A 22,131-nucleotide genomic window follows, 5' to 3' on the forward strand; every position below is an offset into this window, starting at 1 on the left:
AGTCATAAACCGATTAAAACTTAAAATACTTTTGTGCATTTGTACTTAATAACTTACATACCGAAATTAACAGTGAGTCGCTATGAAAATTAAGATTAGCAACAAATAAGATGATTTCCATTGTTAACTTTTACGGAGCCCCTTAAGTGCCAAAAAATGAAATTAAAAATATTTGTGCGCACGACTTTAAATCTTCTGCTCACAACTTTTTATCTTTTGCGCACACCTTTTTTTAAGTTGTGCGCACAAGTTCATTAAAATTGTGAGCACAACTTTTAAACTTCGTAAACTTTCATTTTCGATGTTCCAGACCACCATCACCTTCATGTGGATTGTTCATTTCTTAGACGATAGTATATCTTTTTGAAATCATGATGGGTGGTTGTTGCTTCTCAAACTACCAGCCGTAGTGATCTACTTTTATGGAAAAGTCTGTCACAGATAAGATACTAATCGTCTGCTGAACCTTATTTGTGACAATTGAATATAACTTATAATTAGCGGCTATCTACTAAATGTAAGCAAAACAACAGGTGTGGATAATTGAGCGGAACCTCTGAGATAGCCCCCCCCCCCATCCAATTATGAAACCAACTAAGCCAAAATATACGACACTGTGTATATTTCAATCGTCTACTTTGATTATTAATTGCTCTGTTCTATGTTCAATTAATCCTTGAATACTTTTTCTGAGACCCAGCAGTATTTAAAATACATTTCCTTTGAACAAAAGACAGTTAAGTTAAAAAAAAATGTTCCACGATCATTCGGAATGGCCTAGGCTTGTTCATCGAATCATCGTAACTTGATGAAAGAGGAGCGAAAGATACCAGAGGGACCGTCAAAATCAAAGATTGAACATACAATGACTAGCAAATAAAAAGACAAACAGACAAATAATAGTACACAAATTCGGTAGACCACATTCGTGGTGAAAAGGGCAGTTAATTGTAGTTCCGACATAAGGAACATCTCGGGGCCTTTTATAGCTGACTATGCGGTATGGACTTGGCTCATTGTTGAAGGCCGTATGGTGACCTATAGTTGTTTATTTCTGTGTCATTTTGGTTTCTTGTGGACAGTTGTCTCATTGGCAATCATACCACATCTTCTTTTATATATATATATCCGATATCATCTGTGAAACGGTTATTCCATAGCGGTCAACATCTCGTGATGGCGTCCTTAAAATTACAAAGGAATGATTTCTATTTTACCATTTGGAACTCTTGAATAAATAGTTTCCTTGTGAGCAACAATCCTCTTTCAATAAAATCTTGATAGGAAATACAATCCCGGGAATATCTATCAATTGGGAGATCTATACTCCGTATGCAAACACTGCTGGAATGTTGCTACATAGAAATGGAAAGTTCACAGTTGGGAAGCTGAAATCATCTCTTTTGTCGTAAAGTTTTGTTTTCAACCGACCCTCATTGTCAATTTTTACATGTATGTCAAGATATGAGACAGACTTACCTGTATCTGTATCTGTTGTATCTCTAGTTCGATGAGTTAAAAGATGCGTTCAACGGTCAACAAATTTTGAATTATATAGTTGGAGAACATCATCTTTATAGCGGAAAGTAAAGTGATTAGGTCTATAGTAAGGTTTAAATCATCATATGGCAAAATTTTGGATAGTTTCTTCATTTGCATATTGCCTTATCATTACAACAGCCATGTAAACTATGTAAACAATAGAATAAGATTGTACCTGTTAAAGTTAAAGCAATGCAATGTTATTTTTTTGTGTCTTTTTTTCTAAACTCAAAATTCCTGAACATCAATAAAAAAAAATATCGTTTTTAACAATCTTTAGTCGTTCATAAATTGTTAAAATGTTCAGAAATACACCATAAATCTGTTAAAAGCAAGTATACAAACATGAAGAGTTTATTCTGGCTATTCCTACATTTTGAATGTTATAGGTAAAATAGAATAATGTTGGAGTTCCCAGATTTTTTTATGTAAACAATGGGATTATGTAAGATTATGTTGTAATTCTAAACTAATGAATCAAGGTAAATCTAGGTAAATCTTTTAGAAAATAAAAAAAAAAATATTTTCTTTTACAATATTTTACTAATAATTTCATAGTACATTTTGTGAAAGTAATATTCACCATGAATTTGAACTTAAGGCACAATTATGTTATTCACAAGCAATTGAAATTATTTGGGTGGAAACATTCATATATAAAGGTAAATAATATCAATTTAAATATACAATGTACAGGAGATGAGAAGCAGCATCACAAGTAGACCATCAATCTGTCACCTTGTTTTCAGTGTTTGAATATAAAAATTAGATAATGAGATATGAATGTAAATGAGACAACTCTCTACAAGAGACCAACTTACACTGAAATTTACAACTTTAGGTCACCGCATAGTTTTAAACAATGCACAAAGCCCAATCCACATAGTCAGCTTTAAAAGGCCAAATGTAAAACAAGTGAAACGAGAAAACTATGGCCTAATTTATGTACAACATAATGAACAAAAAACAAAAATATTGCACAGCAACAAACGACAATCACAGAATTACAGGCTCCTGAATTGGGACAACCACTTACAGAATGTGGCGGGGTTAAACTCGTTTGAAGGCTTCAGCCATCCCCTAAACTGGAACAGTGGAGTAACAGTGCAACATAAGAACCATAAAAATTCAGTTAAAAAGGCTTAACTCATCAGATAGATAAAAACAGCAATACAGCTAAGACAAACAAAAAGTCGACGTGGACGTGTACTTGTACATCTCGACAAAAAAAATTACACTAACTAAGTACAGATCTGAGAATATTTGCAGTTACTGACAGCTACATGTAGTTCAAAGCCAAGATTGGTGTCCGTATGACAATCATACCAAATGCATCTTTGTATTTTATATTTAACTATAACAACTAGCATTCGAGATACAAATAAAAACCTACCTCTTGCTCGCTTTTGCCTATTATATATCATAGTTTTATTATAAATACAACATAATTTGATGTTATGCACTTCAATCCACTATACTAAATGTCTACAGAAGATTTTCATGGCTTTGAGTATTTTCAAATTGAATGATAAGTTTGGTTAAAAGACAAAAATACATTTCTACAATAACTAGGTTCTCAAAAATATAACATGTAGCCTAAAGTTTAGAAATCGGTTATCATTTTTGACCTATGATGAACTTAGATTTGGAACTTGATTTTAAGTTCTGAGTCTAACATCTCTCTCTTGTACAAACTATCAAACTGTTCGTTCTGTGAAACTGTAAAATAATTTTTCCAATCCCCTACCTCTCCTGAAATAAAAGCAAATGCTCAATTTAAAAAAAACAACAGCAAATTTGTTAGTTTTTCGTTCTGATTATAAGTGAAATTCTGTTAATTTCGAAATTACTGTGTGCATTTATTATTTCGTATTGTGAAGAAGGAACAAAAATGTAAAATCTATTATTGCGATTTCACAAAAAGCGCCTCCATACTGATATTTGTATAAGATATAATAATCCGAATTCTTCTTATTGTGATACTCACCCAATCGCAATATTCGTATTCATAAAAAAAACTCGGAATGATTTCTGAATTTACAGTACTAGACTAAGTGTTTGTAAACACTACAGGTTTACTGTGTAGTATCACCACCGGTTAAAGGTACCATCGAAGCGGTGGAAACAAATAATGTCAAGACAAATGCTATTTTTTTTTTTTTAATTATATTCATCGCTTTGCTTAAAAGATAAATTTTGTGATATTGGTTATGCCCGCGTCACACTGTCCCGATTTTTATATACGATGGACACCCGAATGCGAAAATTGTAAGTTCGTACGAAGTTGGTCCCGATCTCGTTAAAATACAAAAAAGTGACCGAAGCAAGTACGATGAATAACGAAGTCTATACGATGGTGCCGAAATTATATACGATAGCAAAAGATGGACATACGAAGGTTAACAGAAGACGGGTATTTAAGCTTCATATCTCAGCCGAAGCCTACACGATGGATCACGAAGGCTACACGATGGGTTACGAAGGCTACACGATGGATTACGATGTCTAAAAGACGTCGTGTACAGCTTACGATGCATTTAAATTATATGCCGAAGGCATCACGCGTTTTAAATTGTTTGATCAATATTGAATATATATTATATTGTACATTTAATTTCTGGTTTAATCATAAGACGGAAGATCGTGGGCTTGAAGGGTAAAACAGAATTTCGACAACATATCGTTTCTGTACAAGTCTGCCATGCATGGCGGGAAATCGATCTTTTTGTCTAATTCTTATAAAACTTAGTTTATTATCCCCTCGCCTACTACATGTAAGTTGCGTGTACATAAAATTGTTATGGACACTCTAGAACCAAAATGCTCAAAACTTGGTATGGTGCTACTCGTTAATAATGTTTTAAGCGCTTTGAAGTTCAAAGATCAAGGTCACAGTGGCAGTTGTAATACAAGGCAATATCACTCTTGTGGACACTCTAAAACCAATATGCTTCAAAAGATTTTAACCAAATTTGGTATATTGTTCCTCCTTGTAATGATCTGACCTTTTTTACGTTCAAGGCCAAAGGTCAAGGTCATGCAGATGGACTTGTTTTTTTCTCCTTGAAATAGCATAATACACAGGAAATTGGTTGCTCATTTGTTTACCTGCTTGTTCTAAAGACAATATTAAAGGTATTTCCAGTTACTGAATGTTTTTGTTGATTTCTAAAAAAATAGTTTATGTATCAAATATGCATATTCAATTTACCATTTTCTGCATGTGTCATATACAAATATAGTGTCCATATTTGTCCCCAATATGTTACATACGAGGGGATGCCACGCTCGGCATTGCCTTGTTTGAACTGTAAAATGTGTGCACTAGTCTGAATAATCACCCATAATTATGCCCATATTTACTGATCTATCTTAAAGGTAAGGTAATGGGTTCGTTGATCCCTTTTATTCAAAAAGAGCTCTTTCCAGGAGAATATCATAATAATATAGACAAAAGGAAGGATGTTGGAGAAAGCAACAAATGCGGCAAAATATGACATATAGAAAACAAAACGGTTATGGAGTAAACATTCGTGTGACGACAACTCAGACGATACATAAAAAATCAGAATAATGAAGAAAAAGTTGGTTTCCCTATATACGTGTACCTGTAGTGTTGGTGTACGAGGCGCGTTTATGATTTTCATTATGTTACTTGATATGAAAAATTGACAAAAAATAATATTTTACTTGTAAAAGTAAATCCTGAGCCTGTAATAGCTGCTCTTCTGGTTCCATTTGAATAAATAGAAACAACGCTGTCGCCTTTCTTGGTCTCATAGAATCATATGATATGAGCTCCATGCTTTATGAACGTCTTTCTTAACTGTCGTATTAGACTGACCAGTGCATATCGCGCATGGCACTTTAAATGTATTTTAGTGCGAAAATTAACTTACATTTAGCTGAATTCATTGCCGTCGTAGTTCCATCTTGTCGCCTTCGTACTTTTATTCGATGGCAACACGACGGGATTACGAGGTCTTTACGAAGTCGTGTTGCCATTGTAAGACCTTCGGGTAGCTTCGTGATTCATTCGTGTAGACATCGTAACGTCAAAACTGCCCGATGGAAACGATGGAAACACGAATGCAATACGATGTTCAAAGATGCATTCCCGGTGACATTACGATGGTGAGGATGGTGATACGAACTGAATACGAACCCTCAACATCGGACGCACCTTCGGGAATTTTTTAACATGTTAAAAAATTTAGAACCCTTCCCGAAGTTGTCCCCGAAGGCTAGAAAAAGTGGCCGATGGTTCTACGATGGTTAAAGATGGCACTACGAATAGCCCGATCTGGATACGATCAGTCCCGATTTTGAAAATTTCCATAATCGTGTTGCCATCGGCATAAAAATCGGGACAGTGTGACGCGGGCATTACTAAATATATTGAAGAAATAATTGATGCAAGCTAGACTTTATTGTAGTTCTAACATGGGTAAATAACACGAATATAATGCCTACCCATGTTAAAACTACAATAAAGTATAGCTTGCATCAATTATTTCGATTCTGAATAGGACAATTAATATCCGATAAGTATAAGTGTAAAAGCGTTTGTGTAGGCTCTTCCATGAACCTCCCTTTTTTGTTTGTAAAGAAGCAAACGACTGGCACTTTGATTTTTCAGAGGGAGGAGTTCAAACAGCAGCATGAACGGTTGTCGTATCTAGGTCAAATATGTCGATTTCGGAATGCAACACATTACAGACATAATAAATGAATTAGTAACATCATGTGTATCTTTAAAGGGTTTAAAAGTGTTTTAAAGTTAAGGAAATATATTAAGGTGGCTGTGGGTACAAAAATTTCAGCAAAAAATTGAACCTTTATTTTTTCATTACAAATTTTATTTATTACACTATTAGTTATTACTTAATGATATGGTAAAAAAATCAACCAAAAAATCGATTCGGTTTGGCCCCAGATGACTTTTAAAATGTTTATATATTAGAAAAAGCTCCAAATTATCTCCCTTTGGTGAAAAAAATGCCATTTTTTGGCATTAAATTTGAAATATCTTTTTTAACTCATCGGTGACCTATATTTTTTATTATTGTTTTCATACAAGCTGTACATAAACTAAATAATTGTAAAATTTAAGCGATTTCTGTAATTAGGTTATTTTTTTATTTCGATATTACCTCTATTTCTCCTATTAGTTCAACAGAAAAAAAGAACATTAACAAAAATGTATGCTTCTTCCGGAGGCAGATTTTGAGCTTAAATGAACGGTGACCCCATTTTTTTTATTTCATTTTTCTTTTAAGTATATGATAAAGTTCATTAATAAAAAAATATAGCGAAATCTTATATTAGAAAAAAAAATTGATTTATACCCAGGAGCCCCCTTAAGTGCATGATAATTTGATAAAATTCATTATTCTGAAGAATAAAATTGAGAAAGGAAATGGGGAATGTGTCAAAGCGACAACAACTCGACTATAGAGCAGACAACAGCCGAAGGCCACCAATGGGTCTTCAATGTAGCGAGAAACTCCCGCACCCGTAGGTGCCCTTCAGCTGGCCCCTTAAAAAATATGTATACTAGTACAGTGATACTTAACTCCAAAATATACTCACGAAAATAAAATTAACCAGAAGCTCCGCAGGGCGCAGCTTTATACGACCGCAGAGCTTGAACCCTGAACGGTTGGGGCAAGTATGGACACAACATTCAAGCTGGATTCAGCTCTAAATTTGGATTGTGATTAAAAAGTTGACACAGCATAGGTTTCTGACACAGAATGAATGTGGTCTAATGAACTTAATTTTTTTTTCCTTTGAGCAATTCACTATGCTGTTGAATATTAATCCTCTCAAAAAAATGTTTGAAGAAATTTTCTTTTTATTTATGAAATCTGAAATGAGAAAAATTGACCCCCCTAATTTTTTTTTCACATCCCCCTTTCCCTTATTCCAAAACCGATCTCAATTCAAATTTCTAATGGAGTTTGCAACAATAACTACTCATTTAAATACATCATAAAATATTAAAATGTAAAAAAGTGCTTGTTATCAATGAATGGTAAAGATTGTTTTAATTTATCGGTTGGTAGTTGAAAAAGTGTACACTTTGGAAAATGGTTGACAATTATGGATGACCCCTTAATGATATAGATATCAAGATCGAGGAAAGGGCAGTGGTCATTGTTAGTATTAGCTTATTTAAAGTAAGTTCAACAGGATAAATTTCTTTAGTAAACATACTGAAGTCGTCATTATTGAGAGCCAATATAACATCCAAATATCTAAAAGTATTGTTAAATTTTTGTATCAAATGTTGTTTCGATGGGTCTTCGCTAATTTTAGTCATAAATTGTAACTCATAACAATACAAAAACAGGTCCGCAATAAGTGGTGCACAGTTAGTCCCCATTGGAATTCCAATAACTTGGCGATATACGGAATCTCCAAAACGAAAAAAGATGTTATCAAGTAAAAATTCAAGCGCATATAGACATGTAGTATCAAAGCATGTCCAATTGACATAGTTCTTTTGTTTATTGCTACTAAAAAATGACCTAAAAGGGTTTGAACATATGTACTCGCATTCTGACTTTTTAAATGCCCAGTTAATAAGGGAAGTGATTTTTTTTCTTAATAAGAATATGAGGTAAAGTGGTATATAGGGTAGAAAAATCAAAACTTTGAACAGATTCAAAATCACTAATATATATGCATGCAATTTATCAAGTACTTCCAACAAGTTTTTGAAACTCCAAAAGTAACTAATTCCACTATTTTCAAAGGCCTTATTTGAACAATTTATTATCAGATTTTTTATTGTACCAAGTGTACTAGTGAGTAGAATAGACAATTTAGTAGTGGAACAATGGCTTGAAGATGAAATAAATCTATATTTGTAAGGTTTTTTTGTGTAGCTTCGGAAGCCAGTACATAGTTGGGACTGTCATTGTATTTGGTTCTGCTTGTAAAGAAGTAGCTAAATGTTTGTGTTTGTTACAGATGTAGTTTTCTGAAAATGAAGTCGGTTGGAATGTTGGTGAATTCGTGATTTCCTTTTCGCAGAACCTCAATATAAAATTAACGTCAAACAATAATGATATTATTAGCAGCTTTATCAGCCGGGATAAAACCAAATTCCTTTGCTAGTTCTTTTGGTTTATGTTTGATACGCAAAATAGGGTTTTTATGGTTGTTGTTAAGAGTAAAATGTTCTTTAAAATGTTGTATTCGAATATCAACTATCTTCATTACGGAATTAAAAAAAGAGTTCAAAGATTTTTTGTCAGCTTTTTCCCGTTTTACCCATTTCAAACAGTAGGTACGGAGTGAGTCGTGGATGATTTTACGACACTCATTCCAATTAATAATTGACGGGGGGCGATATTTATGTCCTTTACTGACGAATGATTTTAACTCTCAGTCGCCAACGATGTTAAGGTCTCCTGTTATGACATGGGAAAGGGGGCCATAAGTGTATTCGGTATTACTGCAATTACATGAAATAGGTGTTTTTTCAATGATATTTACATCTTTACACAATTGGCTATAATTAAACACATATTTCTGGGTAGATTTCTTGTATTAAATATACATTTTAACAAATAAGAGGGAGTTCAGTATTGTCAAAATATTCAGGAATTTGTTCTTTAACAGAATGGTCGTTAAAAATACCGGCAATATTTACAAAATCAAAACCTTTATTGACATACTTTATTTTAATAAAATGTTTTTTTTTATGATCTTCAGGGCGATCAATTTTGGGAAAAAGTTTAGAATAACAATATGCCATTATAATTTGAACGAGTTCATACTTAGGACTGTAATATGCAATTTGTGTTGCAATCCTCTAAAATTTTATTTAATTTATTTATAGATAAAGAACAGAGCTTGGTTAACAGATAATGTCTGCCGTTGTTTTTTGAAATAGAAATTGGGTCCGAAATATTTGTATGGTTGGTCCGAAATTTTCTTTGATTGCGATCTACGTCCATGAGAACGATTTTTACGAACATTTTTAGAAACTATATCCAAAATGTTAACAGAAGCGGTTCTTGATATATTACCAATTCCCATGATGTTATCATTAAGACCGAGAGGGTAGACTGTCTGTAATTTTTTAATCCAATTTACTCCAATTATTTTCAGTGATCGTACAAACTTTGAATGAGATTCACCAGGCTGCTTACTTACTACTTCTAAAGGTTGAACTGTTAAATAATTAATGGAATGATTGTGCTTCTTAAGATGTTGATAAATGATACTTTTGAATTTATTGGGTCTTTTAAAACGATACAGGTGTTCTTGCGTGCGTTTAGATAAATACATTGTATCTTCCAGTTTCACCTACGTACTGAATACCGCATCCCGGTTTGTTTCAAGTGAGTAAATAAATAATACTGTTTGTTTTTCAAGTAATATCAGTTTCAAATTTAACGAAAATGTGCGACCATTAAACGTGGACCTTGCCGTATTTTTGGTGGAAAGACGGGAACATGTAAGTCATTTTTTGGCATGACATGTATCGATAGAAGGATAACCACGATTTTTATTGTTAAAAATGTTAGCGATGGTAGTATTTTTAAATAAGATTAGGTCAATATACCCGCGGCATGTGTAAACCAATTTAATTAGATTTAGAGCATGGGTTTGTTCACAAAGCGAAAGAAGCACGTCATATTAGAATTAGATATTTTGCATGGCTGATAATGATCCTTAATTGACTTTCTCTCTCTTATAATCGAGAGAATCGGCTAGGAAGTACCTGTACAACGAAGTATGAAGCAAGAGTTCAAGCTTATAAAAACAAATTTATCCTTCAACTATTAATTTGGAAATTTCGTATATCATATTTTATCTTTAACAACAGTGTATTTCGAAATAATTTTATTTATTTCTTTCACAGAGAAATACGTATATATAAAGCGATTAAAATGTACGGGGAGTAGCAGCGGATGGTTGTTAACTGTTAGAGGGTAAAACAAGTTACTTTTTGCTATCATTGTTCCTTTAATTCGGGGGAACCTATATTCGGTGGTGGTGCTACACTGTGACGTAAGGCAAACAGCATCCTACACATCTATACAATTTACGCCATCATTTGATTCGACAGCATTGACTTCATTGTAAAACTTGGTTGGGTGCATGCTTAGGAAGTCTTGAATCGCTTAACATATACGGTACCGTAACTAACCAATACATTAACTTGTAAAGCTTGCGAAAGATAGTGGTAGGCGGAGGAAGGTTGATATCTTGTAATAAATGTTTTTCAAGAGGCATTACTCTTTTCAAAACAATGGTCGGGACTTATTTTCAAACTTTTCCAAAACATTGTTGATAGAAATTTATCATATAAGTTTCCTTAAAACCTGCAAGAATTATACGCGTGAGAGTGCTATATGATCGGACGGACGAACAAACGGAAACACAGACGGACGGAGGAACAGATGTAAAATGGACGCCAAATGTTTCTGCCATGCGTCGCGCGGAGGAAAATAATACCATTTGGTCAAATCTATACACAGGTATATGTTATAGTTAATCAAAATAGTTAATTTTTCGACTGTTATGGTTTTGACTTTTTACCGTTCAATGAATATGTCATTTGTTAAATAAACAGTTGGGATTTCCTCGGTTTCTAGATATATTAATAAAAATATTGCTTCGTCCACTGTTTTGAAACCGTGTTTTATGTATCAAAATATAAGTCTGTTATCTTTAATGAGTTTTTAATACAATTTCATGGCGGCCTCGACATTTACCGTCCGATATTGCAACAGGTGGAAATTGGTATCTCGTCAAAAAAAAGCCTCGACCCCCTCCCTTAACCCGCCCCTTCAACAAAAACAACAATGACAATACCCTTGTACTCTGTACGTACCTTTCCTATAGTTACTAACTGAATCTGCGATAACTTTTGTTTTTAATGTGTCATCGGCCTTTTTAAGCTTTGTGAATGTACATTTATCAGCTATGGCTTGTACTAACTCGTCCTCTATATCGACTGACAGAAAGTCGGCTAGTAATCGTATTTCTTTAGTTGGATTCTTTAATAAATAAGATTAAGTACAATTTAATTTAATTTAATTCACATTAGTAAAACATATTGTATAAGTAAATTTACAACGAATATAAAAATAAAATAGTGGAATGATTAATGTGACAACTTTCCACAACATAGAAGTAACCAATTTTAATAGCTCATCGTACTCTCTTAAACAATGAGCGAAAAAAATGCATAGTAAGTAATCACATGCCGCAACATGACAAATGTAAAACCGAATGCAAACGAGAAAACTAACAAAAATTAGCCAAAAAATACCGAAAAAGCAACATGGCACAAAGCAACAAAGGAAAACCACTGATTCACAGGCGCCTGGAAAATTCCTGTCATTATTTATAATTTAAAGACACACTATGGATAAAACCAAGACAGACACCGATCTATTATATATAATATTAAGAAAAACAGAGTGTCAATGTCCACCACATATTTCATCTTCTTTACTTGGAAGTAAGGGACGGACGTACATGTATGTAGGACCAACCTACAAAGTAGTAAAGTTGTAGCTCATAAACTGTATGAAGACAAACCATGATCTCTTTATGCAGCTAGTACTAAAAAAAGTCCAAATATCTGTCATTTCTAGGAACATTTGAAAGTAATTTAACATTAAAAATTAGAAAGATCATACCATAGGGAACATGTGTACTGAGTTTCAGGTTGATTGGACTTCAACTTCATCAAAAACTAACTTGACCAAAATTAAGTCTGAAGCGAGTCAGACGGACGGACGGACGAACGAACGAACGGTAGAGTGAGGTAAATTATTCGCCCCTCGACACATTGTCACAGGGCCGTTAATATTGCCTTATCTAAAGAATAGTAATTAAAAAGTTAATGCTAAGAAAGCACCTACCATTTTCAAATCTTCGTAGTATAAAGTATGAGCTGTTTTCAATGTGCCATCTTTAGAAGCTTTTTCAAATTCTTTTTCATAAGCAAACCAACCGCTAAAAAACTTCTCTAAAAAAACAGTTTAGTTTACAAGTTAATTTAATTGACAAAAATACTCTTCGTTTGCATCATGTTTTCAAATTGTCTATAAATTTGTTTTTGTGAATCACAAATATGCATGGTTTCAATCTACTTGTAGCCATTATACATGGTCAATCATAAGACAATCTCACATCAGAAACCCAACAACCAATGTATCAACAACTAAACATATCTAACAGTTAGCTATAAATCTCTATACTGTGTTCCTGTTTTTAGACAAATGAAAATAAATGTGACAAGTTGGTACTTCCAACAGATGCTCCCCGAAATGCGCATTTATTTAGTAAATTTATTTAAACAAAGTTCCCGGAACTCTGTGTCTCGCCTGTAATTGCTGATGTCAGTGTTGAGTGTAATGTTGACTGTAAAAATAAGTCTATTACTATTAAATTACAGAATATAAATACAAAACTCAATCAGGATACTGTCTTTTGGTCATAAACAAGCTTTTTTCCAACCTTAACAAACACACTTTAATCGCAGACTGAATCTAAATGTCGACGACGATGACGACGGAATTTAAAATCGTTTTGTATCGCTTTTGAACCATAAATGTGCAGGCTTGACAATAAAAAAGGGGCCTTCTATGCTCTGTTTTGTATTAAAAGGAGCTATGAATATTTGCTTTGAGAACAAAAGAAAGCATGTACTTTTTATCTGTATTTTTTTACTTGCATAAATGTTTTAAACAATCAATAAAAATATATATATATAATACTCAGACGTACTTATTAATATAATTATTTTCTGTGACTGTATCTTGCATTAATTTGTAGGATCCTTTACTATAGACAATTGAGCTTATCTGTAACAATAACATCCTCATGCCTTATAGAATGAAATTCAAAACAGTGTGGCTGTGGCCATTGATTGACACATTAACTTCATCCATTGACTGGGACAATTTAGGTGAACGTTTGTATGTAACGACCACTGCTCACTATGTACTTTTTAAAGACACTTAAACTATGGGGTCACCAAAGGTTCTCAACACCTTAATAAATTAATTCGAAAAATTAATCAGAAATAACACGATGTTTTGATTTATATCAATTATATAAATCAAAACATAAAGATTATTCCTGATTAATTTTTCGAATTATTTTATAATTAAAGGCGTTAAGAAACCTTTGGTGACCCCACAGTTTAAATGTCTATCGTAGGTACGTCGTGAACAGTGGTCGTTACAGACAAACGTTCACGTAAATTGTCTCAGTCAATGGATGAATTTAATGTGTCAATCAATGGCCACAGCCACACTGTTTTGAATTTCATTCTATATCATGTACTGTAGTACGCCGCTAGATTAAAACTGACGATGAAAGGTAACACATGGCCACCGAAAGCTTTATTACTTTATTATTGTGAAGCCCAGGTGGTCGTGTGGTCTAGCGGGACGGCTACAGTGCAGGCGATTTGGTGTCACGACATCTCAGTAGCATGGGTTCGAATCCCGGCGAAGGAAGAACAAAAAACAAATTTACAGATCTAACATTGTTGGGTTGATGTTTAGACGTGTTGTATATATATAATATATATACGAGTCTAAATTGAAAACTACGTTCAAACCTATGATTGAGTTGGATAAAAACCGCAATTTTTATACGTGTGACTAATTTCGTTGTAGAAGGGTCTAAATACAGCACAAACAACATTTTCCAAAAGACCAAAAAAGTGAAAAAGTATAATATTTAAACATTACGCATTTGACTAACCGTTGAGGTCGAACAACTGATGTTCTTTAACTCTGCTGACTGCCATTGGCGATTGCCAAGTAAAATTGATCACAAGACGTAATAAAATGAATCTTAATATAAATTTAATACTAGTAAACAGAAAACAATTAACTTTTGGCCACGATGTTATGCAACAAACATAAGGTGTCAATACTTTTTTTTGTACACCAGATCCGGATTTCGACAATAAATTCTCTTCAGTGATGTAAGGGATCGAAACGGTATTTGGAAGGCTATATAAAATGTACCCTCATTTTTAGATAAACTCTTGAATTTTAAGAGTCAATATAGGATGAACGGATCATATTAAACGGAGGGAAAATATGATACAAGCCAAAACGAAAAAACATAAACGAGTCTAAATTTAAAACTACGTTATATATATTTGAGTTATCATCCAAAAACAACATTACCAAGCCAGGACTTCACACTTTTTGGAGTATAAAAAGACATTTTTCTAGAAACCAAAGATGTGACATTCTTTCAACAGAGCTCCTCTTAAAACATTGAACAGGTGTCCCATTGACCCTAGGTTAACCGCCAGTCCCTCATCTACTGTATTAAGCAAGTTTTGACAGGTTTGTGAAATGGAAAACCCTAGCGTCAAATAATTTTTCAAATACACATAGATTTCTTTCGTTAAAATCAAATACGTTATTATACATGTTATATACAAGAACAAGTTGAGATATATAAACACCGTAAGATGGTGGAACTAACCTGGTGCTTTCATAATCATTTCGAAAAATACATTCCAACTCATCTTTGCACCTGCCATTGCCTTATCTGGACCAAAGCTTAACATAAAGTTGTACATGGAAACAGCTTGATCTTTTGGGTTTCGTATGACATGAACAATTTTGCCACCATCGCAAAGGTGTTTCTTTGGCAACCACCGAAACGGAACATGAGTGTTCAGCAGTCTCGGCGACTTCACTTCGTTTATCGGATTTAAATCGGGAATCATTTCTAGAAATGCAGTTTCTTTTACTGCAGTTGTATATTCAGCATTTCCTTGCAGTAACATATGTATTACTTCCCACAACCAATGTGTTCCTTTATGAAAAAAAAAACATTTACAACGATCATTAATAACTGGGTCATTTTCAAAAAATGTCGAAAAAATTAGTTTCCCCATTGAGCGCACGACATTGATAAAGTTGAATACATAATTACATCTTTATTTCTATATGATGAAAATACCCAAAAAAAATGTCAAATACATGTAATTATGTATTACATCCATAGTACACGGATGCTCCAAACCCACTAACATTTTATATGTTCAGTGGACCGTGAAATTTGGGCCAATACCTTTATCAATGTTTATTTGGCATTACAATTCGTCTCATAGGGAACATTTGTACTAAGTTTCAAGTTGATTAAACTTAAACTTCATCAAAAACTACATTGACCAAAAACTTTAAGGAAACACTTTACGAACGAACAATGGAACGAACGTACCCACAGACAGACCAAAAACAGAATTCCCCTAAGAGCGGCTTAAAAAGAAGTTAATTATATTAGTATTTATCTTCTTTTGATGCTGTCAGCATACCCATACAAATTATTCTTACTCCGACCAGTCTTTTAATTACTTTAATAAAGTTAATGCAGTGTAATTAACGTGAAAAGTATCTGTTAACAATTATATTTGGTCTTTGGGTCGATCTAGTCGGACTACCTTCCGCATTCGATGCGAACACGCTACCACGAGACCACCGAGGCGGTTTAATGATGGCGATTCACACTGAACTTCCACTATATCTTATTCAACAAAAGTTTCGGTATCTGTTATCAACCGGTCGCTAGAAAAACCCGATGTAATCGTATGTCTTGTTTTCATTTTAAAGAGGTTGAATTCGCGTGGCGTTTAGACACTGCGTTATCATATTCCTCCAACTAAAGGTTTTCATTCTAAAAACTCCGTTAACTACAGGACAGACGAATCACAAAGTATGTACTAACCTGATCTTGGGAACGCTGTTAATATGATGTCATCTGGTCTGGTCTCTAAATCCCTGATGGCAGTGAATCTTTCTTCAGCGTTTTTCTTTAATGGCGGAAAGGGTGGCAGTGCCATCCCATCAAATACGAGGAATGCACCGCGTTTTGCTGCATTGGAATCTCTTTTATCCTCCATAATTAACAACTGGATGGCTGTACAAATAAGTAAAGTAATAATAGTACTATGCAATACGAAAATAAAATTTAACTATTCTTTAATAAATATAAAGTTTTGTTTTAATGTACTAGGTTTGAGAAGTGTTACACATCATTGAAAAAAAAAAGAATGACGCAATTAAGAAAGTCTGCGAATTGTTTATGGTATCAAGTAATTGAAATGAACAAAAACAATTGATCAATTTACTATTTGTTTTCTCTTAAGGTTTGGAAATTTAATATAAATGACCATATGACCTGTGTGGCATGAATCTACAACTTTATTTACAAAATTCAGTGGTTGTCGTTTGTTGGTGTAATATCAAATTTGTTTTTCGTTCATTGTACACAAATCAGGCCGTTAATTTTCTCGTTTGAATAGTTTTACATATGTCATATGCATTTCGTATCCTTTTATAGCTGAACAAGTTTTACTCATTGCTAAAGACCGAACGATAATCTGTTTACACACAGTAGTTGTTAAATCCTGTGTCATTTGGTCTCTTTGTGCAGAGTTGTCTTATTGGAAACCATATCCCATCTTTTTAATTTTATATTAGATCAATTAAGTTTTATCATCAAAGTTTTCACACTTGTGTATTGAAGATGTTCTTTCCATTAACAATACGAACTTTTCTCATTTGGCCCATTTATAGTCCTAAATAGATATCATAGACACTTCATATACAGCATTCTTTGCATCATTTTTAAACAGAATTTGACTACACCGGTCATCTTTTAATACCTGAGTCTATGACAAACGAGATGGTTTTAAATTTTGAAAGTATAATCTTCCTCTTAGCAGCGATTTAGAAACTTCATCCGCCTATGAAGTATTCGTTTCTGAACTCGTACGATTTTCAAGAGATTGTAGCTGATACTCAGATCTAGTTTGTAAAACGTTATCAGTGACTGCACAAACAATTAATGAGCAAGGGACACTAATCTGGGACAGTGGTGTAACAGTGCACAGGGGCGGATCCAGGATTTTGGAAAGGGGGGGGGGGGGGCGAAGTAATAAATTTTGCCGAGAGGAGCTAGGCGAAAAAATTTTGGGGACCATTTTTTTGGCTAAAAACATAAAATAAGTGTAAAATGCATTTTAGTTTAAGTGTAGGGGCTGAACATTTTTGGTGGAATTTGTCAGTAAAAAACATGGGAAATTCCCGTTTGTTGTATGGTTAGTTAGCATAACTTTACAGATTTCTTGTTGTGAACAAGATATACGGCTATTCAATGAAATTTACAATACGACCGACACGAGGAAAAACAAACAAGATTTTTTTTTTCCATTGAAATGTTTGGTTGAAATGTTTCACCCAACAATGGAAGCGAGGGTTACAAATCAACCAAAAGGCTACGAATGAATCGGAAACGAAAATGAAGTTATGAATAACGTTCGACACATGGAGTCATATAGGCCACACCAAGTAGGCCGGTTGCAGTCGGGCTTTGAAAAAAATATTTAGTATATAAGTTCGGCGGAACAGACCTTCCGGTCAGATATGGGATTTATATGCAATCCTCCCCCCCCCCCCCCCAAAAAAAAAATACGCCCGGTTTTTTTAGAGTGTAATGGAGTATAATTTTCTGTTGGGTGGAATTGTGATAAAGAAGCCAATACATCTTGCTCAATACTTTGAAGGCATCATCCTTAGCCTAAACATGTGTTACTGTAATCTGAATTTCAAAATGACTGAGTGACGGATTTCTTTTCGACATACTTGTCAACTCCACCGTAGCGAATCACATAACTTTGACATAATCAATAATATATTACAGTGAATACGAGCGAAAAATATCTTTATAAGTGGAGAACTGTCGCATTAAAATTAAATACACAACAAGATTCACAAAGTCTAGGCTGATTATTAATCATTTTATATAAAAAAAAAAAAAGTGCCAGCAAGGGGGGGGGGGGGGGGGGGGGCGTACGCCTTCTACGCCCCCTCTGAATCCGCCACTGGTGCATCATAAGAACGAAATATATTACTCAGTTGAAAAGGGCTTAACTTATCAGATCGATACAAATCTGAGTGAATACACCCACAACAAACATACGAAGTACACAGAGGCGGATTTAGGGGGGGGGGGGCAGGGGGCCCGGGCCCCCCTTTTTGGGAAAAAAATTTGGTTGCTTATATAGGGAATCACTGAAGCGTGACTGGAGCGGGCCCCCTCTTAGGTCAGTCAGTGGGTCCCCACTTATGAAAATTTCTGGATCCGCCACTGGTACAGATCTGAAATTACTCGCAGTTATTGACAGCTAGCTATGATAAGTCAAAGCCAACAACAACTCATAAAATAATCATGCATTTAAGAAAAGATACCTAATGAATAGTGAATTAAAACCAATATTTTACACAACTATTCCCATTGATTTTCATTTTAATAAAACAGTACTATAATGCCATGTTGATGAAGGATATTTGGCCGGGGAAAATACCAGTATTGAATATTTATATATGTTAGCGTATAGTACGTCATCCTTCTCACAAAAGTATCTGTTTATAAACATGTAGGTGAAGGTGAAGGTGGACCAAGAAATATCTTCAAACGCTTAAGTGTAATTTCCATTTTATGATTCTTTTCAAGAATAAAAGGCCAACATGCAAATACTACGGTTATTATAACATCTTATGCCATGATGGATAAGAGCAAGAACAAAAAAAGTCATATTAACACAAGTGAAATTAACACAAGTTTTATGTATTTAGTTACTGACATCATTCCAGGGTGTACTATATAAAAATTGTGTGTTGTAAATACAATTATGTTAATGTGATGAAATTGAATCTTAAAATATACACTGAATAAATTATATTGATCTTACCAATATGACTGTATCGAGCGTGATTATAATACAAAAAGTAACATCAATTTTGTCTAATCTATATTTATAGTATTACTTACGTTATACTCAGATTATATGAGAAATCCCCAGCTCTATATAAATATATTTGTGTGCAACTGTGTACACAGGACAAAATCTAGAAGAACAAACAAATGATGATAATTGCAATGTTCTAATAATTTACCTGTGGAAATGTACAAAAAACTAAATACACATTTAAATTAAATTATTATAGCAGCAGCGCACTACACTGTACATAAAAATGAGAAAGAGAAAAATCATTACGAATTATGTCGGACTAAATATAAAAATCCTGACTCAAGATGAATGGAGGGTCTAAATCAAAATCTTTCGAAATTTACAATACTTTGTCAAAATGTGGTTTATATCGTGCTTTATGTATTTATGTATTCAATGTAAGATCATGTAATAATAGATTTTGTATGGATAATTAATCCAATTTTTTTTTGATACGAAGAAAATTACACAATATAGTTTTAAAATAAACTATGAGAAGATAGCTCTATTAGTAATTAAGCTTTCAGATAAGAAAAAGAAAATGGGGTTACCGGACTTGTTTTATTGCTTCATAATAAAATAGGTATTAAATTCATAACACATTCTATTATATAAGTAACTTTATCTGAGTTATTTTCCCTTATTTGTGAGTAATCTCCCCTTATTTGGCAAAGTTTGAAAAAAAATAAACAAACACATATATTATGTGATTGTTAAATACAGGGCTCCGTAAATATAATGAATCACATAGTTTCCTTAATATTAATATGAAATTCAAACACATGTGTAGTATATACATTACATACCACTCTCGAAATGTGCGTATGCCATTATAGATCTAGACAAATTTTGCTATGTCAAAATAAATCCAAGATAGAGGAAGAACCCCTCTACCACCTGAAGAAACAAGGAGTGTAAACGAAGACTTTTTCCACAGGATATTTTATTGCCGGTCTGAATGCGGTATATTGCAACAGAATATACAATAATGGGCCTATAGTTTACCACAGAAAAAATGGGCAAAAAATAAAGAACAGAGAAAATGGGGTGTTCAAATAGATTTTTCATAATCATTTTTTTTATGTTACACCACTGTCCTAGGTTAAGGGAGGGATTGGCGCCAGCAAACATGTTCAACTCCGACACATTCTTTATGTGGCTGTCGTCTAGCTGTCATTTTGTTTTTTCACATTTTATTTTTCATATTATGCGGACACCTGTTTATTGTTGAGAGCTACATGTTTTCCTATCGAAATCTCTTTGTATTTTGGGCTTGTTTTTTTTTACGTTGGGTAACTGTTAGATTTACGTATACTACACATCTCCTTTTGACTGTTCAAATAATTTTCCTCCCTTTTGATATGAACTGCAAAATCATGACAAATCAGACTTGTATCTAATATTTAATTAACTGTGCATTTGTATTCAGATATCGCAGATCAAATTTATTCGTTCATTGATTAATCATACGTTTTTTGATTGAGTTAAGTCTGCCAATTGATATTTTATCGTATGTTTTTCTTTGTTGTGATGTTATGCTATTGTTTCAGAAAAAGGGAGAAGGTTTGGATCCATTAAAACGTTTAATCCCGCTGCAAATGTTTGCACCTGTCCTAAGTCAGGAATCTGATATACAGTAGTTGTCGTTTGTTTATGTAATATATACGTGTTTCTCGTTTCTCGTTTTGTTTATATAGATTAGACCGTTGGTTTTCCCGTTTGAATGGTTTTACACTAGTAATTTTGGGGCCCTTTATAGCTTGTTGTTCGGTGTGAGCTAAGGCTCCGTGTTGAAGGCCGTACTTTAACCTATAATGGTTTACTTTTTAAATTGTTATTTGTATGGAGAGTTGTCTCATTGGCACTCACACCACATCTTCCTATATCTATTGTATGGGTTGTCGAATTAGAATATAAATTATATTTGTGTTGGAGTCCTGAGAGAATAAGGCAATACATACAACAGACATGTTTAACCTCGCTGCAATATTGCGCCTGTCCCAAGTCAGGAGCCTCTGGCCTTTGTTAGTTTTGTATGATTTTTAATTTTAGTTTCTTGTGTATAATTCGGAGTTTAGTATGACGTCCATTATCACTGAACTAGTTAATACATATTTGTTTAGGTGCCAGCTGAAGGACGCCTCCGGGTGCGGGAGTTTCTCGCTACATTGAAGACCATTGGCGACCTTCGGCTGTTGTCTGCTCTATGGTTGTTATCGCTTTGACACATTCCCCTTTTCTGTTCTCAATTTTATACATGTATGGGGTCAATAAACAAAAACGAGATAACAATGTCACTGATGATATTTTGCTGCATTGTTTCTTCTGTAAAAATACGATTTTGAAAGATGTATATGCAATTCCAGTACCTGTACTATTAGTGGCGTTAGAAACTAGTTGTTATGACATGCCTTTAAATCTCTTCTTTGACAAAATTCATATTTTTAATGATACGTTGACAGAAACGCTATATAGCGTAAGATCTTAATCAATGAAAAGTCAATGAAAACAGAAGCGGGAAAATTATAATATGATTGGAGGGCTGCTACAATATCTACTTTGTCTCTTCAACATGATTTCAAAATATTTTTGTTTTAGGGAGGGTTGTTTCGTTTTTGTCAGTTTTTTGCGTTAGTGGTTTTTTTTTTTGGTTTTTTTTTTTTTTTTTTTTTGCTTTGTTTTGCATATTTTGGTACGATCAGAAAAGAAATGCATGCATTGTTATTTTTGCCTTGATAAAAGTAACAATTAAACACAATTGACGCACATTGCGGAACATGAAA

The 22,131-nt window shown here is 33.7% G+C and overlaps 1 protein-coding gene across 1 annotated transcript; it reads right to left on the reverse strand.

Moving 5' to 3' along the window:
* Positions 1 to 3,181: 3,181 nt before the first annotated feature.
* On the reverse strand, positions 3,182 to 19,382 carry LOC139510959 (sulfotransferase 1A1-like). The gene is made up of 7 exons (XM_071297516.1): positions 19,310 to 19,382; positions 16,282 to 16,473; positions 15,034 to 15,369; positions 12,438 to 12,544; positions 11,399 to 11,564; positions 9,585 to 9,728; positions 3,182 to 3,294 (listed from the first exon to the last, which is right to left on the reverse strand). Exons 2-7 carry the CDS (start codon positions 16,454 to 16,456, stop codon positions 3,182 to 3,184), a joined length of 1,041 nt encoding a protein of 346 aa, XP_071153617.1. The 5' UTR covers positions 16,457 to 16,473; positions 19,310 to 19,382.
* Between the last annotated feature and the right edge of the window lie 2,749 nt (positions 19,383 to 22,131).

Source organism: Mytilus edulis, chromosome 2 (genome assembly GCF_963676685.1).
Source record: "Mytilus edulis chromosome 2, xbMytEdul2.2, whole genome shotgun sequence".
Taxonomy (NCBI): domain Eukaryota; kingdom Metazoa; phylum Mollusca; class Bivalvia; order Mytilida; family Mytilidae; genus Mytilus; species Mytilus edulis.